This window comes from Capricornis sumatraensis, chromosome 22, assembly GCF_032405125.1.
Source record: "Capricornis sumatraensis isolate serow.1 chromosome 22, serow.2, whole genome shotgun sequence".
Classification (NCBI taxonomy): Eukaryota; Metazoa; Chordata; class Mammalia; order Artiodactyla; family Bovidae; genus Capricornis; species Capricornis sumatraensis.
Genome location: NC_091090.1, coordinates 42960379 through 42978826, shown reverse-complemented (window position 1 = coordinate 42978826; position 18448 = coordinate 42960379). Strand labels below are relative to the sequence as shown.

The following is an 18448-nucleotide window of genomic DNA, read 5'->3' as shown; positions in this document are numbered from 1 at the left end:
TATATAAGGCAATTAGTGATTTTTTAAAAATGTGGTTTTGTGCCTCTTTTTCATTTCACTGCTTCTCATTCATTAAGCAACCCTGTGTGGAACTGCTCAGGATTTTAGTGCCTTTTTCTGTAAGGAGAGAATTAAACACATCACAAGGTTGGCTGTCTGTTCTGAAACCTTTAGGAACCAACAGCAAGGGAAGAAAGAGCTACTTAAGGGGAGCTCACATCTTTCTGAATAGCAGAGACATTTTTGGTTACACTTTTGCACATCAATAGGGGCTTCCCAGGTAGCGTGGTAAAGTACCCGCCTGTCAGTGCAAGAGATGCCTGTCAATGCAAGAGATGCGGGTTCAATCCCTGGGTTGGAAAAATCCCCTGGAGTAGGAAATGGCAATCCACTTCAGCATTCTTGCCTGGGAAATCCCATAACAGAGGAGCCTGGAGGGCTACAAAGGGGTCGCAAAAGACTTGGAAATGACTGATTCACAGCCACCACATCAATGATTGCTCAGGAATAATCTTCTAATTCCTCAGATTTGGCCAGGAGGCGAGTGCTTATATTTCTAAACATCATACACTGCCTCTTTCTTAAAAGATTTCATATTATTTGTTCAATGCATGGCTTCTTTACTGGAGCTGGAATTCTTAAGGCCAAGGACAACTGCCATACTACCATCAATAAATATAAAAGATAACATTTAGCATTTCAGGGAGGTCTCAATACTCCAAAAGCTAAGTTAGATTTTCCTTCATAATCCCAGAGATAAGGTGAAGGTGAAGTTGCTCGGTCGTGTCCAACTCTTTGCGACCCTGTGGACGGTAACCTACTAGGCTTCTCTATCCATGGGATTCTCCAGGCAAGAATACTGAAGTGGATTGCCATTTCCTTCTCCAGGGGATCTTCTCAACCCAGGGATCGAACCCAGGTCTCCCGCATTGGAGGCAGACGCTTTAACCTCTGAGCCACCAGGGAAGCCAATCCCAGAGATGAGTAAATCTAATCTATCCTGGATTTCTTCCCTTTACCCAACGTGTCTTAGATTCTGACCATATAATATATGTGGGTGTAGCCTGACTTGATCCCATCTCAAAAACCAAACCAGCATCACTGGTCAGAGGCTGGTTGCATTTGTCCTTCCTTTTGGTACTAAGTGTCCCTTGGATAACCAATAAAATACTCACCAGTAATAGAAATCAGCCTTCACTCATTCAAGAGCTGATCATTCAGCTGATGTCGTGCTTCTCATTGTCTTCTTTTTCTACCTACTCTTTAATTCTCACTGGCACACATGCCAACAAAGGCTGGCTGAAGCATGGGGGCTAGTTCTAATTAGTGGACTTTGCAATTGGCTAGAAACTCCAAAGGGGCACATAAAGTTGGCAGACGTCTGAAACTCTAAAAGTTTGGAGAATTTTTCTGATGATATCAATGATTACTAGGACACAGAAAAGATAGTTTTTCCAGTCAATAACCCAGTTACCAACCTACCATGATGTTACCATTTTTGTCTTCCCATTTTCTAGGTGGTGATATTATATAGTTTTGCATTACCCTATGAAGGCTTCCTTCATAGCTCAGTTGGTAAAGAATCTGCCTGCAATGCAGGAGAGCCCAGTTCAATTCCTGGGTCGGGAAGATCCGCTGGAGAAGGGATAGGCTACCCACTCCAGTATTCCTGAGTTTCCCTTGTGGCTCAGCTGGTAAAGAATTCGCCTGCAACGCAGGAGACCTGGGTTCGATCCCTGGGTTGGGAAGATTTCCCTTGGAGCAGGGAAAGGCTACCCACTCCAGTATTCTGGCCTGGAGAAGTCCATGGACTATAGTCCATGGGGTGGCAAAGAGTCAGACACGACTGAGCAACTTTCACTTTCACTCTCCATTACTCTATCTGTGAATTACTGTTATTATCATGTTATTTCCTCTCTCTGGGCCTCATGTCATCATCAACAAAATATAAACAATAGCCAGATAGGTTTGTTCTGAAAACCCATGCATTAGTTCCAAGGATGAAATAACGTATGAAAGTGCTTTATAAGATGTAGAGGACCAACATTATCAACATTAACTGTTCATGGTTTAAGTTTTACATTAGAATGCTGAGCTGTCTTCTCAAAAGCAGAGGTGTTTCAGAGGGGTCACTGTGATAGATGAAATTCGAAATTTTGTTACACTTGGCCAGCATGCATACCAAATTCCGTGTAGGTGCTTACCTTAGGAGGTTTCCTGAACGATGGAAACAAAAAATTTCAGCAGCAGAAGTAGAGAGGGTTGTCCACACAGCAGCGATACACCAGAAGGAAGTAATGAAAGAAAAAAAAACAAGGCAAACTCAGCATCTTGATTACATGACCTAATAATATATGCTCTACTTCACAAAGATCAGAGCCAAATTTACTCCACTGCCTGAAGCAATAAACTCTTACATTTGCTCAAAAACACAGTGTGGGCATAATAAGTTTCTTCTTTGGCTTAATGGAATCTATCCAGTCATTCAGTATTTTTAATGATTATAAAATAGCCAACAAAAAGAGCATCAGAAAAAAAAGAAAGAAACATGCTGCAATCATATTGCTTGTGGTTAAATACCTCAAAATCAATTTTCATATTTGACTTTTTTTTTAATTGACATATAAAAAAATATATATATATATATATCCTTTGAAAAATAATCAATATGGGATTTCTCCCCCACTTAGAAAGCATTGTTTAGATGACAATTTTCACATATTTCAACTCTGAGTATAAATTTAAAAGCAAATTGAATCCTTATCATCAAGCACACATGAATTTTTTTATCATTCAATTTTGCATTAAAAAAAAAACCCTCTGCATCCAGTAAAATCTCTGAAAAGGAAATAGTTTTCAAACTAACAAACCATTAGACTAACTTCGGTAAATGTTTTGATTGTGTACAAAGTTAAGGAGCTGAACTATGATTAATATGGTATGTAATTCTATCACAGGGGCTTGGCCTTCTGGATGTAGTTATTCTTAACCAGTCTCCAATACCATCTCCATTAACAAAATGATTGTTAAAAAGAAATGGGGGTTTTTCCTGTGGCTTTAATCTTTCTTCATAGGGAATAGAACCATGAGAATTAAAAAAAAAAAAAAAAAAAAGATTTTCCTGGGCAGAGAGTATGGGAACTAAAAGGTATAGGCATGAACAGCACATTGCCCTTTCTCCATCATTGTGTTCAACTGCAACCAAGATTGCTGGCAGAAACATAAATAACCTCAGAAATGCAGATGACATCAATCTTAAGGCAGAAAGCAAAGAAGAACTAAAAAGCCTCTTGATGAAAGTGAAACAGAAGAGTGAAAAAGTTGGGTTAAAACTCAACATTCAGAAAACTAAGATCATAGCATCTGGTCCCATCACTTCATGGCAAATAGATGGGGAAACAGTGGCAACAGTGACAGCCATTATTTTGGGGGGCTCCAAAATCACTCTAGATGGTGACTGCAGCCATGAAATTAAAAGATGCTTGCCCCATTGGAAGAAAAGTTATGACCAACCTAGACAGCATATTAAAAAGCACAGACATTACTTTGCCAACAAAGGTCTGTCTAGTCAAAACTATGGTTTTTCCAGTAGTTGTATATGGATGTGAGAGTTGGACTATAGATAAAGCTGAGTGCCGAAGAATTGATGCTTTAGAATTGTAGTGTTGGAGAAGACTCTTGAGAGTCCCTTGGACTGCAAGGAGATCCAACCAGTCCATCCTAAAGGAGATCAGTCCTGGGTGTTCATTGGAAGGACTGATGCTGAAGCTGAAACTCTAATACTTTGGCCATCCGATGAGAAGAGCGAACTCATTAGAAAAGACCCTGATGCTGGGAAAGGTTGAAGGCAGGAGGAGAAGGCAATGACAGAGGATGAGATGGTTGGATGGCATCCCCGACTCAATGGACACGAGTTTCAGTAAACTCTGGGAGTTGGCAATGGACAAGGAGGCCTGGCATGCTGCAATCCATGGGGTTGCAGAGTCAAACAAGTGAGCGACTGAACTGAACTGAACTGAACTGTGTTCAATATCTGTCCCAGAACTATGAGGCCCCCAAATAAAACCCAGAGCTCAATATCAAGAAAAGAAACTCCATGGATTCCACAATTAGGTAGATAACCCTAACCTTTAAATCTACGGAAAGAAAATCATGACCTTTCTTATAACGATGAAGGTAAAGAATTATCTTCTTGAAATTCCATGAATTAGCTAAAAAGAAATGAATCCTTATATCATGACCACAGGCAGCGGCAAGAGGAATGTGATTTTTGTCTTTAGGTTTCAGAGGGAAACTACCTAGAAAAACTGGTATCTCAAGCTGCTATTAAGAAGTTTCAATATTCTGTGCATCTATCCTTTTAAACAAGACAAACATTCATGGATGTTGTTATAACAATGCATGCATGTTTTTAAATATAAGAGAGCCATGGGTCTCTGCTCTGTACATAAAACTTCAGGTTTCTTCCAAGAAAATTTCTTTAAGTGGAACAACTGCTCTAAAAGGCATCTGTTCTGAACAGGTAGAACAATAATAATAATAATAATAATAATAATAAAAACCTCACTCACAGTACTTTTGATAAAGCCCTCTCTTATATTGCCTGCTTTATTTTTTAAAAGCCATTTAAATCATGGCTTTATTTAGCAGGGTAAAGAAAAGCCGCCTGACTTGGCCTACAATAAACCAACCATATGAAACAGCATGGGACAAATTAGTAAAATATATGTTTCACGTTAAGGCTACAATGAACCAAGGAATCTAATGGGGGTGGAACATGCTCACAGAAATCCCAGGGATTTCCCCAGGGTTCTCCTGTGCTTCACGACTGTATAATAATCATCACCAGCAGCAAAGAGTAAGTGCTGGTTTTTAGCCAGTAGTACGCTGACCTCCTTTGGCATCCAATAATAGAGCGATCCTTTCCTTATTGACATTTCAACGCAGTTTTCTTTATTCCTATTAGGAAACCAATCCTATTTCAGCATTTTAAGTACTTTGTAAGTGTATCTCTTTGTCTTAGAAAGAAAGCACATAATATGGGAAAGCCAGTATAATTCAGCTACCTTCCTTTATGTTTCTAAGGACGGTTTGTTAAGAATAAATGGAGGGACTTCCCGGGTGGCCCAGTGGCTAACACTCTGCACTCCCAATGCAGATGGCCTGGCTTTGATCTCAGGTCAGGGAACTAGACCTCACATGCCACAGCCAAGACCTGGCGCAGCCAAAACAAATAAATAAATATCAAATATTAATAATAAAAAATGGAGACCAGGATGCAAGGGGAAAATGGAGGTCACTAAGTGAAACTGCCACCACCCAAATTACTCATCATTTAGTTTAGATCAAGGATCCTGGCTGCAGAAGGAAAAGTAAGTCATTTGGTTTATCACAACTGTACTTCATTCACTGATAAACATTTCTTGAGGTTTGAATTAGCTGATAAGAAACTAAGCATCCTAATCCAGAGCCATAGTTTACTGCCCCATTTCCAGAGGCTCTGTATCATTTTCTGGTAATTGTGAAGAAAAAATTTTCCAACATGAGTAACACTGATACTATAACCAAATGCAGCAGGTTATCCTTTGAGGGGAAAAAAGGAAAAACTAATGTGATATTGCAATGTAAAGATAAAAGTTTTCTCTCATGTATCTATGAAAAAAGATGAATATAAACATCTATCATGAACATAATCAATATTAAAAGTATATATTTTTAAGTTACAGCCTTTGTTGGTTATATCAATAAAGTCTTAACAAAGAGTTCCTTCTAATTCTCAATTAGGTCCAGGCGATTGCTGGTACCTACGTGGTTCCTTTAGAGAAAGACGCAATATTCCTGGCTAAGCAAACATCCAATGAACTACAAAGAACACCCCGTCAAAGAGAACTCACTGACCTGCAGACACAGGCTTAGAGAGAAAATAAGAACGCGTGGTTCTACGCTGATTGACGCTAACTCTACTTTGTAAACACCAAAGGTTCTTTCCTCTCTCAGGACAAAAAAGCTGATGGGCCTCTTCAAGGTCACCCACACTTCATGCACTCCCCACACAACTCTTATAACTTCCATGCCTTTCACTCACTTGGTCTCTCCCTTCTGCCTGAGCAAATCGCCCCTCTCCAAAACCCAGCTCCAGGCTCCACTCTCAATTCCTCACCAATTGTTTGAGACCATGGCCTTCACCAGCTCTGATAGCTGAGGATTCCTACGGTCAACAAAAGAGCCTAACATCACGGCCACACATAAAGTCCTATCACCTTCAGTGGTCCTGTCTGAATTCGAGTCTTGTGCATCCTTAAGACTTAAACTCTTGAAAGCAGAGGCCGTGCCACATACTACCTGCATGATATCTCAGACCCCAAGCCCACCCAGTTATGTAGTACTGAACTCACAGGAAGAACTCAGAAGTAAGTTTGTACACTTGTGGCTTAAACATAATCTAGATGTGAAGCCTTTCTTTCATCATCACCACAATCTCACAATTCCAAAGTTTGGGGAAGGTGTCAAGGACTGTCAGAAAATGGAGACCATTTCCTATGTCTTATTTAAATAGAATTATTTCTCTAGATGAGCATTTTACACAGAGAAGTTCAATGGGATGTTAGCTAGGATCAAGTCCTCAAGAGCCTCAGAAGTCAGCTAGACTCAGAAATGCAGGTTCAGTTTGAAGACACAACACACACACACACACACACACACACACATACATGGATATGGGACTGTAAAGATAAGCTGGACCTGTATCTGGCCAGGTCTTGAAATGAGAGTAGGTACTGAATTTAGGCTATATAAGAGTTTAACAAGAGAGTTAAATAAATAAGGCAGTATAAATAGCATATTACAATGACAACAATCCTATGTAGCTGTCATTCTCTCTTCACACCTTACACCAAAAGATGATGCTTGGGGCAAGGAGTCTTTTGTCCAGTATTTACAGCCCATCAACTACAGAGTGAGCTACTTACAAGTCAGATGCCCCCAAACTCCAATATCCACAAGCCCTAACCCCAGTCAGCACTGCAAGAGACACGAATGATGAGTGCTTTCTTCAAAAACAGAAAATTCTCTTCCATGTGCTAAAAAATGTTTTGATTAATTGTTGGAAATTGCCAACCTACATCGGAAAGAGACAGAATTAAATGATACTTTACTCTTAGAGACTACTCTAATGACGTATAGTTTATAAAGCCCTTGATCTTCACCTTCCACTTGGAGAACTAAACATCAGAGTCCAAGTAACCCTGTTAAACTGGCAAGCATTTACTGAGTACCGATCACTACACTGAACATCATAGGTGCTTTAAGGGATAAGAGAGGAATGAGGCATAGTCTCTGACCTCAACACCTTGTGAGAGAGACAGATACATTCATGAAGAACTAATATCCAGTAGACTGAGATGCCTGGGATGGAGCACAGACAGAAACAAAGAGTTATATTCAAGTCCACAAATATTTAACATATACTGTGCGCTTTGTTGAGAAACAAATTAGACATGCTGCCTTTCAGCCATCAATAAATGCAACTTATACACACAATCATGATACAATGTGACGTGCACAGCAGCCCCAGAGGGAAAGATCACCTGGGGAAGAAGGGAAGTTTCTCAGAGAAGGAAACCCCTGCACCCGTATCTAGGAGGCGAAGAGAGTCACCCAGCTGACAGGGTAAAGAAATGGCCCTTCAACAGGAAGAACCCTGAGTGCAAAAAAGTACTGGAGCACACAGTCTGCTCGAGGACCACAGCATTGTGCGAGCTCAGTAGTTTGTCCACAGAAAGAGACTGGACACAGGGTTGGACTGTGTTTGATAAGTGGCTATAAAGGTTTATCATCCACCATGATTTATTAAGTGTAGTTTGAAGATAAGTTCATATACTTATATACCAACAAATGAACACATTCATAGATACAAAACTATATAGCAAGCACTTCTATGAGTTATAAAAAGCAGATCCAGTGAAGTTGCTCAGTCGTATCTGACTCTTTGTGATCCCATGGACTGTAGCCTACCAGGCTCCTCCACCCATGGAATTTTCCAGGCAAGAGTACTGGCGTGGGTTGCCATTCCCTTCTCCAGGGGATCTTCCCGACCCAGGGATCGAACCCAGGTCTCCCGCACTGCAGGCAGACGCTTTATTGTCTGAGCTACTAGGGAAGCCCAAAAAGCAGATGGGGTTACATATACATTTTGAAGAGCCCTTGACACCCACCACAAGAAGAATGCATATGGCGAAAACATTAATGAACTGGTTAATTCAAACAGATTGCTACAATAAAATGCAAAACTTGAGGGGAATACATGAGCATATCCACAGGAACTATTAACTCAACCTAATGATGTTCATTCAATGTGTGTGTGTGTGTGTGTGTGTGTGTGTGTGTTTCCAGAATTAAAATGGATACACAAAGCAAATGGAAAGTTTAGCAAGTTACAGGGCATTATTTGATGGAATTACTATCCACTGATAATAGCCCTCCTGCCTTTTTTCTTCTGGTATTTGTCAAGGAAAATGCCTGAATTATTCCCCCTGACTAACGAGACACAGCCAGCTACTGCTGTGGGTGACAGGCCTCTGAGAAGCCCCTGGCCGTCTCTGTGGAGAGTTCTCTGAGCCACTGCACAGAGCTCCAGCTTCTCATCACCATGGATGCAACTCCCAGCGCAGGGAGCCTGGCAAGAACTCACACTAGATTAACCAAAACAAAGTTAAGCAGAGAAAACATGGCTCTTGTGCAACTTTCTTGCTGTGTCTTCAAAAGGACCATGCAGAGAAGCTTTAAAAAAAAAAAAAAAGCAGCGGTAAGCAGCAATTCTTGATTTTAAATCAAGAATCAGGCCCCTCTGTGAGGCCATTCTCGGGCTAGTTCTCAGCTGCTACTACTAGACAGGACCTCAATTAACATGCTGTCTGGAAGAAGCATACATCTTATCAGTTTTACTTGTCTTTCAGGATTAATTTTCCACTTATGTGAGAATTTGTACCTAGATAGCAAATACTTCCTGGAGGAGGGCATGACAACCCACTCTGGGATTCTTGCCTGGAGAATCCCCATGGACAGAAGAGCCTGGCAGGCTACAGCCATGGGGTCGCAAAGAGTCGGACACGACCGAGCGACTAAGCATAGCACAGCATATACTTATGATATCAAGCTTATAACTGCATGAACAATATTTACATTTCCTACATTAGGGAGTCAGAACCAAACATCACGCTCCATGCCACAGCCTCATGAAAGCAGAGCTGTAGGCTGAGCAGTAGAGACAGGTAACAGCCTTTTCTGAGAGCCAGTCGAGCATGGTAGCTAGGAGCAGGAAGGCAGAAACCAGATGCCGCGGTTCTATTCTTGCCACTACCACTTTCCAGTGATGGAATTCTCCCACCTCCAGCCATTTATTTTACCTATTTAGCCATTTATTTTACATAATCTCCTTCCTTCCATCTGCCATACCTACAGCTGCACTGCTGACGCCAGATGCTTTGGACTTTGCGAGCCTGTAGGACCCCCCTCCTTGAGGGCTGTGGGACCAAGACATCCCTGACTCAGCAGCCCACATGTGCTGAAAGAGGTCTATGCAGAACCATTAAGTTTCAAGGTCACACTGAGTTGAATCATGACGGCAGGAAAATGACAATTCAGCCTCCACTGTGGACAGCCCACTAGGAACACTTTGACTCCAGAGCCCAGGTATATCTAAAAACATTCAAGGCAGGATGCATGGGTCGATATTAAATTACATCTAACCTCAGCACTAAAAAGAAATGAGCTATCAAGCCAGGAAGAGACATGAAGGAAACGTAAATGCATATTACTAAGTGAAAGAAGCCAGTCTGAAAAGGCTACATACTGTGTAACTTCAACTGCATGACATTCTGGAAAAGGCACAACTACGGACACAGTAAAAAGATGGGTGGTTGCCCGGGTTTGGGAGGGTAGGAAGAGATGAACAGGCAGAGTACAGAGGATTTTTAGGGCAATGAAAATATTCTGTGTGATCTAATGATGGATATATTTCATTATACATTTGCCCAAACCCATAGAATGTACAACAGCAACAGTGGACCTTTCTGATGGAAACCACAGACTTTGGGCAACTATGACGTGTCAGTGTAGGTTCATCGGCTGTAACAAATGTACCCCTGTAGTGCACAACGTTGATGATGGAAAAGGCTATGTATGAGTGGAGGCAGGGGGCACACAGGAAATCTCTACCTTCTTCTGAATTTTGCTGTGAACCTTAAATGGCTCTAATAAAAGTTTTTACTCAAAAAGATTTTTTTAAGCTAAGCTGAAAATAAACAAACCCCCTCAAAAACATAACAAAAACAAAATAACAACAACAAAAATAACAACATCTAACCAGCATTGCATGTGTAAACCTCCTTACAATGCCTATCCATCCCAGGGCATAACTGACTACGCGTTAAGTCTAATGCTGATTCATGAAGGTTCAGGATTCCTAACACTATAGGCACCTCGAGGGCAGCTGCTACTCTCCTGGGTCATATTTATTACCCCCACACCACTGAACAGCATTTTCTTCACATGTTTTATTTACATCATTAAAAACAAATAAACCTTGCACCCACGAGGCAAACTTGTAACATAAACCCAATGAACACTATTATGGAATCCATGAGAATTAAATGCTCCCTCAAGAGTGTATAAGAAAGTGATTATTTACGGAAGATATTTAGAGATTCAAAACAACAAGAATGTCCAAGAAAATCAAGTGAAGAACATGTCTTTTGTCTAAATCAGAGTCTCAGACATGAACAAGAAGCATGAAGGTCTGTAGATCCTCCTAAAAGAACTCAGAATTATCAGTGAAAGGGCAACGGTGGTGCTCCATTTGCAACTTGGTTCTTTCCTTCAAAGGGCATCAAGAAAAAAGGAGAAACTCTGTGAGACTAAACTAATTATCTCAATTGGAACAAGCCACTGATAAAGGCTCCATTATTAATCCAGTTCTTGAATGGGCCAGATCAACCCTGAACTTGTTGTTCAATCACTAAGTCGTGTCTGACTCTTTGTGACCCCATGGACTGCAGCATGCCAGGCTTCCCCGTTCTTCACTGTCTCCCAAAGTTTGCCCAAACTCATGTCCATTGAATCACTGACGCTATCCAACCATCTCATCCTCTATCGCCCCCTTCTCCTCCTGCCTTCAATTTTTCCCAGCATCAGGGTCTTTTCAAATGAGTCAGCTGTTCGCATCAGGTGGCCAAAGTACTGGCGCTTCAGCTTCAGTATCAGTCCTTCCAATGAATATTCAGGACTGATCTCCTTTAGGATGGACTGGTTTGATCTCCTTGCAGTCCAAGGGACTCTCGAGAGTCTTCTCCAGCACCACAGTTCAGAAGCATCCATTCTTCGGTGCTCAGCCCCACAGCGGGATGCGGTGGCCAGCACCTCATGGAGCTACCACTGGGTTCAGTGATGCTGGCCCCAAGGCCAGCAGAGACTGACCCCAGAATACTTTGCTCCTGGATTTTACTCCATGGGAAGGAGGGAGAACAAGGAGGGCAGTGATGTTATTGAGCATATCCTGGTCATTGCACAAGGCCTTGACACCTTATCTATTCACTCAATCCTCACCACAATAGGAGTTGGACTGTATTACCTCCATTTCTCAGATGAGCAAACAGCCTACACAGCTAAGTAAGCGGCGTGGCTAGGATAAAGACCAGGCAAAAACTAGGATTAGGATCTTTTGATGAATCCCTTTAACCCTACATCTAACCTTGTACCTAAAATGGTATGCTGAAAACAAATTTCCTACCATTCTCCTTGTTTAACACCTGCAATAACTTCCAAATGCACTTGGAATAATGTCAATGAGTTCTTTAATGTCATCGATAGGATCTGGCCTCTGTTCACCTTTCCATCTTTCGTCTCCTCCTTTCTACCCACCGTGAACTCATAAAACTCTTCTCTGACTCAGAGCCATCACCCACGCCCCTCTCTCTGCCAGGAACGTCCTTTCCCTTGATTCTTTCTTCACACTAGGTGTGACCGTCACGTCCCCAGAGAGCCCTTCCCTGACCATCCCATCTGGAATTCTCCATCAATTTTCTTCGTGGCATCCATTGTACTTTGCCAGCATCGTGATTTATTGTCTGTCTCATCCACTTGAAGCTGAGCTGCACTAGGGCTGTGCCCAGGTCTGCTCTGCTCATGATCACTGACCCTGCGCCTGGCACATGGTAAGTACCTGGGCTGGTCACAGACCCCTGCCTCTTCCCACTCTTGGTGCCCCCCAGGCAGAGGCTGGGTCACGATTGTCCTGGCTCTGTCCTTCCAGTCTCTACAGCGCCTGCTGCACAGGACGGAACATGTGTTTACCAAAGACATACACACAGGCATTAAAAAATAACCTCAGAACCACGTTCAGAAAGTAGGCTGGTTGGTGTCCCACAAGGCCATTTATGATGGTCACACTTGAAAGGAAGCCCATTTTTATGCAAATAACTGGGTATGTTTATTTTACTACTGTAGAAAAGTGACTGTTTTGGTTAACCACTAATTTGAAGGCCCTTTTAATATGGATATGTTTACTGGCTTATTTACTGGCTCACTGGTAGCTCTTAAAGCAGCAGGTACTGGGCAGGAGGCTAATTTCAGACTCTGGGTGTCAGGAGGTACGTATGTCATATGTTGGATGAACTGACGGCACGTTCTCTGGGGCCGCCTTCCTAAAAATGAGAGGCACCTCCCCCAGAGAATTGGCATCCAGGACACCTGCTCAGAAGCTCCCCCTGCCTGGGAACCCCTCCCTCCCCATGACCCTGCTCCCCTTCTTGGGGAAGCCTTCTTTAACTTTCATGTTAGCTGTCTGCACCAAATCACCTCCACTGTCTCACAGTACTTGGTTCTGTTTTCCTCAGTACCTTGCACCGCCTTAAACCACCTTGTTTATTTACCTACTTACTTATCTACAGACCTTCTCCCCTGGACCTAATGGTTATAAGATTCACAGAAATAGGGGCTTCCCTCTAGCTTGTCCCCAGTGCCTAGAACATTGTCAGGCACCATAAATATAAGTGAATGAACGAATATATGAAGACACACCACCAGGTCACTATTAATATTAATAGTACCATTTGAGACAACGGCAATGTTTCCCTGAGCAACTCCATTCTTTTGGGTTTGTCTGAAGACCAATCAAATACATATGCAGTGCTGCATTTTCACAAAAGCTTTACTGGGGGAAATTTCAAACACACACAAATGGAAAGGGAATAAGTGTAATATAGCATCATGGAACATCACACCACATCCACCATATAACAACAGAGCATAACAAGCCCATCCTTGAGAAGTATGCATACACAGCCAGTCTTGTGTATATAAGGAATAGCTGATGCTCCTGAGATAAGGCTATTAGAGAATTTTTAAAGTTCTGTTAATGTCTGAGTCAAGGAGGATTCACACACAGATTGGAGAAACAAACAAGTAGATTACAAATTTCCAAAGGTTTTACAGGGAACTGAGAACAGCAGGTACTCCCTTCCCAGGGACCTCAGTCCTCCTGTGTCCAGAGGGAAGCGTAAGAGCCCCAGAAATAGATGTTTGACAGCCCCAAGAGGTCAGCCATGCCTCCACTCCTAACTCATCCATTCTGAGGCTGCAATATTCACCCCCATCTGTTATCTCGCTTTCCTGCACGCAGCAGACAGGACAGCCACTACACAGGGCAAAAGGGAGGTGGCAGCAGGATGGGTCTCCTGACAGCCCATCACTGTGAAAAGAGATGGGAAGTTGAGAGCAAGCCAAGCTCGCTTCACCACATGGACAATAACAGCTGCTCGTGATCACGTCCAGGCACCTCTGGCCTCTGCTTAGGACAGAGTGCAAAACAGGGCAAAATGGTTAAGGTCTGGTGTTTGAAGGAAAAGGAGACAGTTGGCTGGCAATTTTACTCACATTAAAATACTTATGAGTAAGAAAATCTGAGCAGCAGGAAGAACTGAAAAAAAAAATTTTTTTAATCAGGATAAGAAATATTTTAAATAAGGACTGGACCCAATTTTCAGTTATTCAGAATTGAGCTTCTCTGCTTTGAGGTTTAAAATTTTGGTGGAAAAGGTGTAATTAGATGCAGTTTTCATTTCAGTCTCCATCTCTTTAATACATTCAAAGTCAAGGGGATTTAGAAAAGTAACCAACAGAAGAAAACATACTCTAGACAAAGCCCCAAACAAAATCTATCTAATATACCCCGATCAGCAGAGCGTGTACCTGTCATAAAGCATAGTCTTTTAACAAAGGATAAATCAGTGTCCTCAACTTCTTCACCTTCACTTCTGCCCCCTTACCAAAAAGGAAGGGAGAGAGGGAGGCATGGTGGGAGGGAAGAGTGGAAAGAGGGTAGAATTTTTGATTTACCATCATTAGGAAGATCAATCATTTCATAGTGTTTTTACATACAAAATCTTTCTCTGCCTGGAGACATTTACAAAAAGATAATTTTGGTTTGGGCCCTTTGTTACTCTCCTACTTTCATAAAATATAATTCCAAGGGCAATGAATATCCCTTAAAACCTAAGACTGTATTCTTCTTGTCAACTTACAAAATTCCTTCTTTGCCCTACTGTCATTCACACACCCACACACACATACACACAAAATTATTTGGCCTATACATTCTAAATCAAATGTAAACTGAAAATTAGTTTGCCCTTAACGGTTCACATTCTCCCTCAAGATAAATGGACTTATCTTAAGGTACTAAAAGATTCCACTGCAATCCTGAGATCCAGATAAAAGAAGCCAGTGTAAATAAATGGAAAATATATTAACAATGCCTTTCCCAAACAGTATTCAAGGGAGGGTTACTACTGTGAGATACACTAAGACAGGGGCGCATCAGAACATCTGCCAATTTCTGATGAGAAACAAGGTGGGCACGGAGCGGAAGGAAGGAGAAGGCCCTTAGGAAGCCAAGCGCAGGAAGAAGAAAGCCTCAGTACCTTCCTGTGCCCTGAAGACTAGCCTCCTTCTAGCTGGAGCATCTGGTTTCCTAGCTGTTCCCCACCCCCAAAACAGATCAGCCCTTAAAAGGAGTGTGGTGAACACGGGGAAGGACTCAGACACAGGGAAGAAAGCCTCAGGAAGATCCTGCAGAAACAGGGCTGTGATTCCAGACCGAGTAAAATCAGGTCAAGAGCTAACAGCCCCTGGAGAAGGCAAAGCAAGTCCGTTCTCTGGAAAGTCTCCAAAAATGAGGCCTTCACCATTCCCACAAACGAAAGCAAACCACTTGGGAATTTGGCTAGAAAGGGGTCAATCTTTGAAGCTTTCTATGGCGAGCTGACTTGCTGAATTTGGGGTCCATTCTGCTTTCCAGGGGACTTCCCCAGTGATACCAGTGGAAAAGAGCCTGCCTGTCAATGCAGGAGACTATAGAGATGCAGGTTCGATCCCTGGGTGGGGAAGATCCCCTGGAGGAGGGCACGGCAACCCACTCCCGTATTCTTGCTGGGAGAATCCCCATGGACAGAGGACCCTGGTGAGCTACAGTCGATAGGGTTGCACAGAGTTGAACATAACTGAAACGACTTAGCACAGCACAGCACATTGTTTTCCAAACCCCAGTAAAGAAAGAAACCTGGAGAATGGAAAAATACACAGTGGTGATCCACACAATGTGATCCTTTGCAGCAGGGCAAGAACATGAACTACAGTCACTACACATCAATCTGAATGAATCTCAAAAACAAATGCTGAGAGAAAGAAAAAAGTCCCCCAAAATATTCAGCATAATTCCATTTCTATAAAGTTCTCCAAGAAGGGCAAAACTAAACAAAGTATTATCTGGGGGATACAGAGCTAAAAGTAAAACTGTTTTTAAAAAATGAAGGAAAAGAGCTAAGGAATAATGAACACAAAAATCAGGAATGTGGTTATTTTGAAAGCAATACTGCTTTCTGTCTACTCGCCTTTTCTTAAGCATGGGTAATCTGTTTCTTCAGATGAATAGAGCATATGGGTGCTCATTTTTATTATTATTAGTCATCATGTGTGTTTCACATGCTTGGTGGATCAGGCAGTAAAGAATTTGCCTATCATGCAGGAGACCCAGGTTTGATCCCTGTGTTGAGAAGATCCCCTGGAGGAAGAAATGGCTATCCCCTCCAGTATTCTTCCCTGGAGAATTCCATGGACAGAGGAGCCTGGTAGGCTACAGTCCATGGGGCTGCAAACGGTCGACATGACTGAGCAACTAACTCATACACAGATATGATACATTTCAAAACTTAAAATAATTGACTTTCCTTTTTTCCTATAAAAGAAAAAAAGTTTTTTTTTTTTTAAAAAAAAGTTTTTTGTTTTTTTTTTTTAATAAAGTGGATGAGTCAGGAGACTCATCAACCAAGGTGAGGTCAAAAACACCCCAGGAATTCAATCAGCCTTTGTAATTAAAACAGGAAATTCCATGACATCTTCCCTGTACCAGAGACTTGGAGGCTGCCAGATGCAAGTCCCTGTGGTTTTTTTGATAGTTGGCAGTCTAGATTTTTTTCATGCTTGTGGAAAGACAAGATATGGTGATGAGGAGCAACCCTCCTCACATAGGTACTGCATTAAGAGATAACTTTTCAGGTGAACCACACAGACAAATGACAAGGGACAGCAAAAAGGCAGGGGACCAAAACCTTCCTCCGGTTGCACTTGAAGGTTCACATAAAAGCTCTTCAACTCTTTCCCAACACACCCCAATTCTCCAGTCACCTTTCACCAGCATCTCAGCTGGGAATATGCCAGCAGTCTTGGTGTCTGATCTCAGATGGGTGGGGAGGGCAAAACTCTCAAGAATGTTTCCCTGAGATTCATCCAGCGTAGCAGCCCCAGGAAGATACTAACCGGTATGCACATATACACGTAAGCACATCACACACAGTAAGCAAGTTGGGTCAGCCACATCTCAGTCCTACAGTATCTGCAGCAGCTTCTTCAACAGCTGATCCATGGAGGTGCTCAAACATTAAAATAAGATTCTAGGATTTTTAAATTAATTCTATCTAAAACTTTTTAAAAACTCAGGATTATTGAATAAATGTTTGTTAAAACTAAAAGATGCTATCGTGAGCAGAGATTATATTTCTAGTTACATAATATCTGAGATACAGTTTACTAACATTTTAGAAAAGTCACACCCATAGGTTCCAGCAGGACCTGTATTTGGTCTGGCATATTTTCCTGCCACTAATTACAACACTTGTTAGAGCTGCTTACAACAGACATTTTGGGGATTTTCTGCACGACTTCCAGTCTTGGACTTGAAGTAAGTTATACTATGGGTCCAGAGAATGCACTTCAGGCTGCTAATTTACAGTTCAGTGTATAAGTGTGCCTCGTTCTCCTTTTGTCTAATTTAAAAGCTTAATTTTCTCCTTGTGTTAATCAATAAAAGTACTTTTATAAGATTTTCTTTTTTTTTAGTCCTTCAAGTAATAGGACTTGGCAGGTAAAATGAAAAGTCTATAAGCAATAAACACATTTCTACTGAGGACAGCATCTCTTAAATAAAGCTTGCATTTCAGGGGATTAAATATTCTTTCTTTGCCCAAAGAAAAAATTTGTCTCTGTTAGAGACAACAGAACAAGGACAAAGAGTTATAGAAAGGGCAGCACTGTGATCTGAGAAGACACGGATTAGAAAGGGCAAGACGGAGAAAAAGACCCTTCAGGGAAGACTATTAAACAGCAAAGGCTCCCTGTGTAGATGGAAATATACATAGCATAATTATTATTATATTTTGTGTACAATGTTTTCTCATGTTATTGATTGTAGGTGGGTATGATATGAACATTTAGCAACATTTAGTTGGTTCAGAAGTGATAGCAACAGGAGACTTCCCTGGTAGTCCAGCGGTCAAGACTGTAAGCTTCTAAGGCAAAGGGTGTGGGTTCGATCCCTGGTCAGGGAACTAAGATCCCACATGCCTTGTGGCATGGACAAAATAAATAAATAAATAAAAACAGAAGCGACAGCAACAAATGCCTAAAACCTGGGTTAACTGACCTCCCCTACACCTTATGATGTGCAATATCTAAGAAGAAAAGGGACAGATAGTCTTATAGTCTTAAGAAAACGTAGTATCTCCTCACTGCTGCTGCTGCTGCTGCTAAGTCACTTTAGTCGTGTCCGACTCTGTGTGACCCCATGGACAGCAGCCCACCAGGCTTCCCCGTCCCTTGGATTCTCCAGGCAAGAACACTGGAGTGGGTTGCCATTTCCTTCTCCAATGCATGAAAGTGAAAAGTGAAAATGAAGTCGCTCAGTTGTGTCTGACTTTTAGCGACCCCATGGACTGCAGCCTACCAGGCTCCTCCATCCATGGATTTTCCAGGCAAGAGTACTGGAGTCGGGTGCCATTGCCTTCTCCATTATCTCTACATAGGATCTCCATCTAAGAATGGAATTAAATTCACTCCTCCC

The 18448-nt window shown here is 42.0% G+C and overlaps 1 protein-coding gene across 1 annotated transcript in view; it reads right to left on the bottom strand.

The window, feature by feature from the left end:
- Positions 1–18448, bottom strand: part of KIF13A (kinesin family member 13A) — a 196178-nt gene that overhangs the window by 113461 nt on the left and 64269 nt on the right. Inside the window, exon 3 of the mRNA XM_068961028.1 lies at positions 2205–2217. Coding sequence (XP_068817129.1) covers positions 2205–2217 — 13 coding nt within the window. The remainder of the gene's footprint in view (positions 1–2204; positions 2218–18448) is intronic.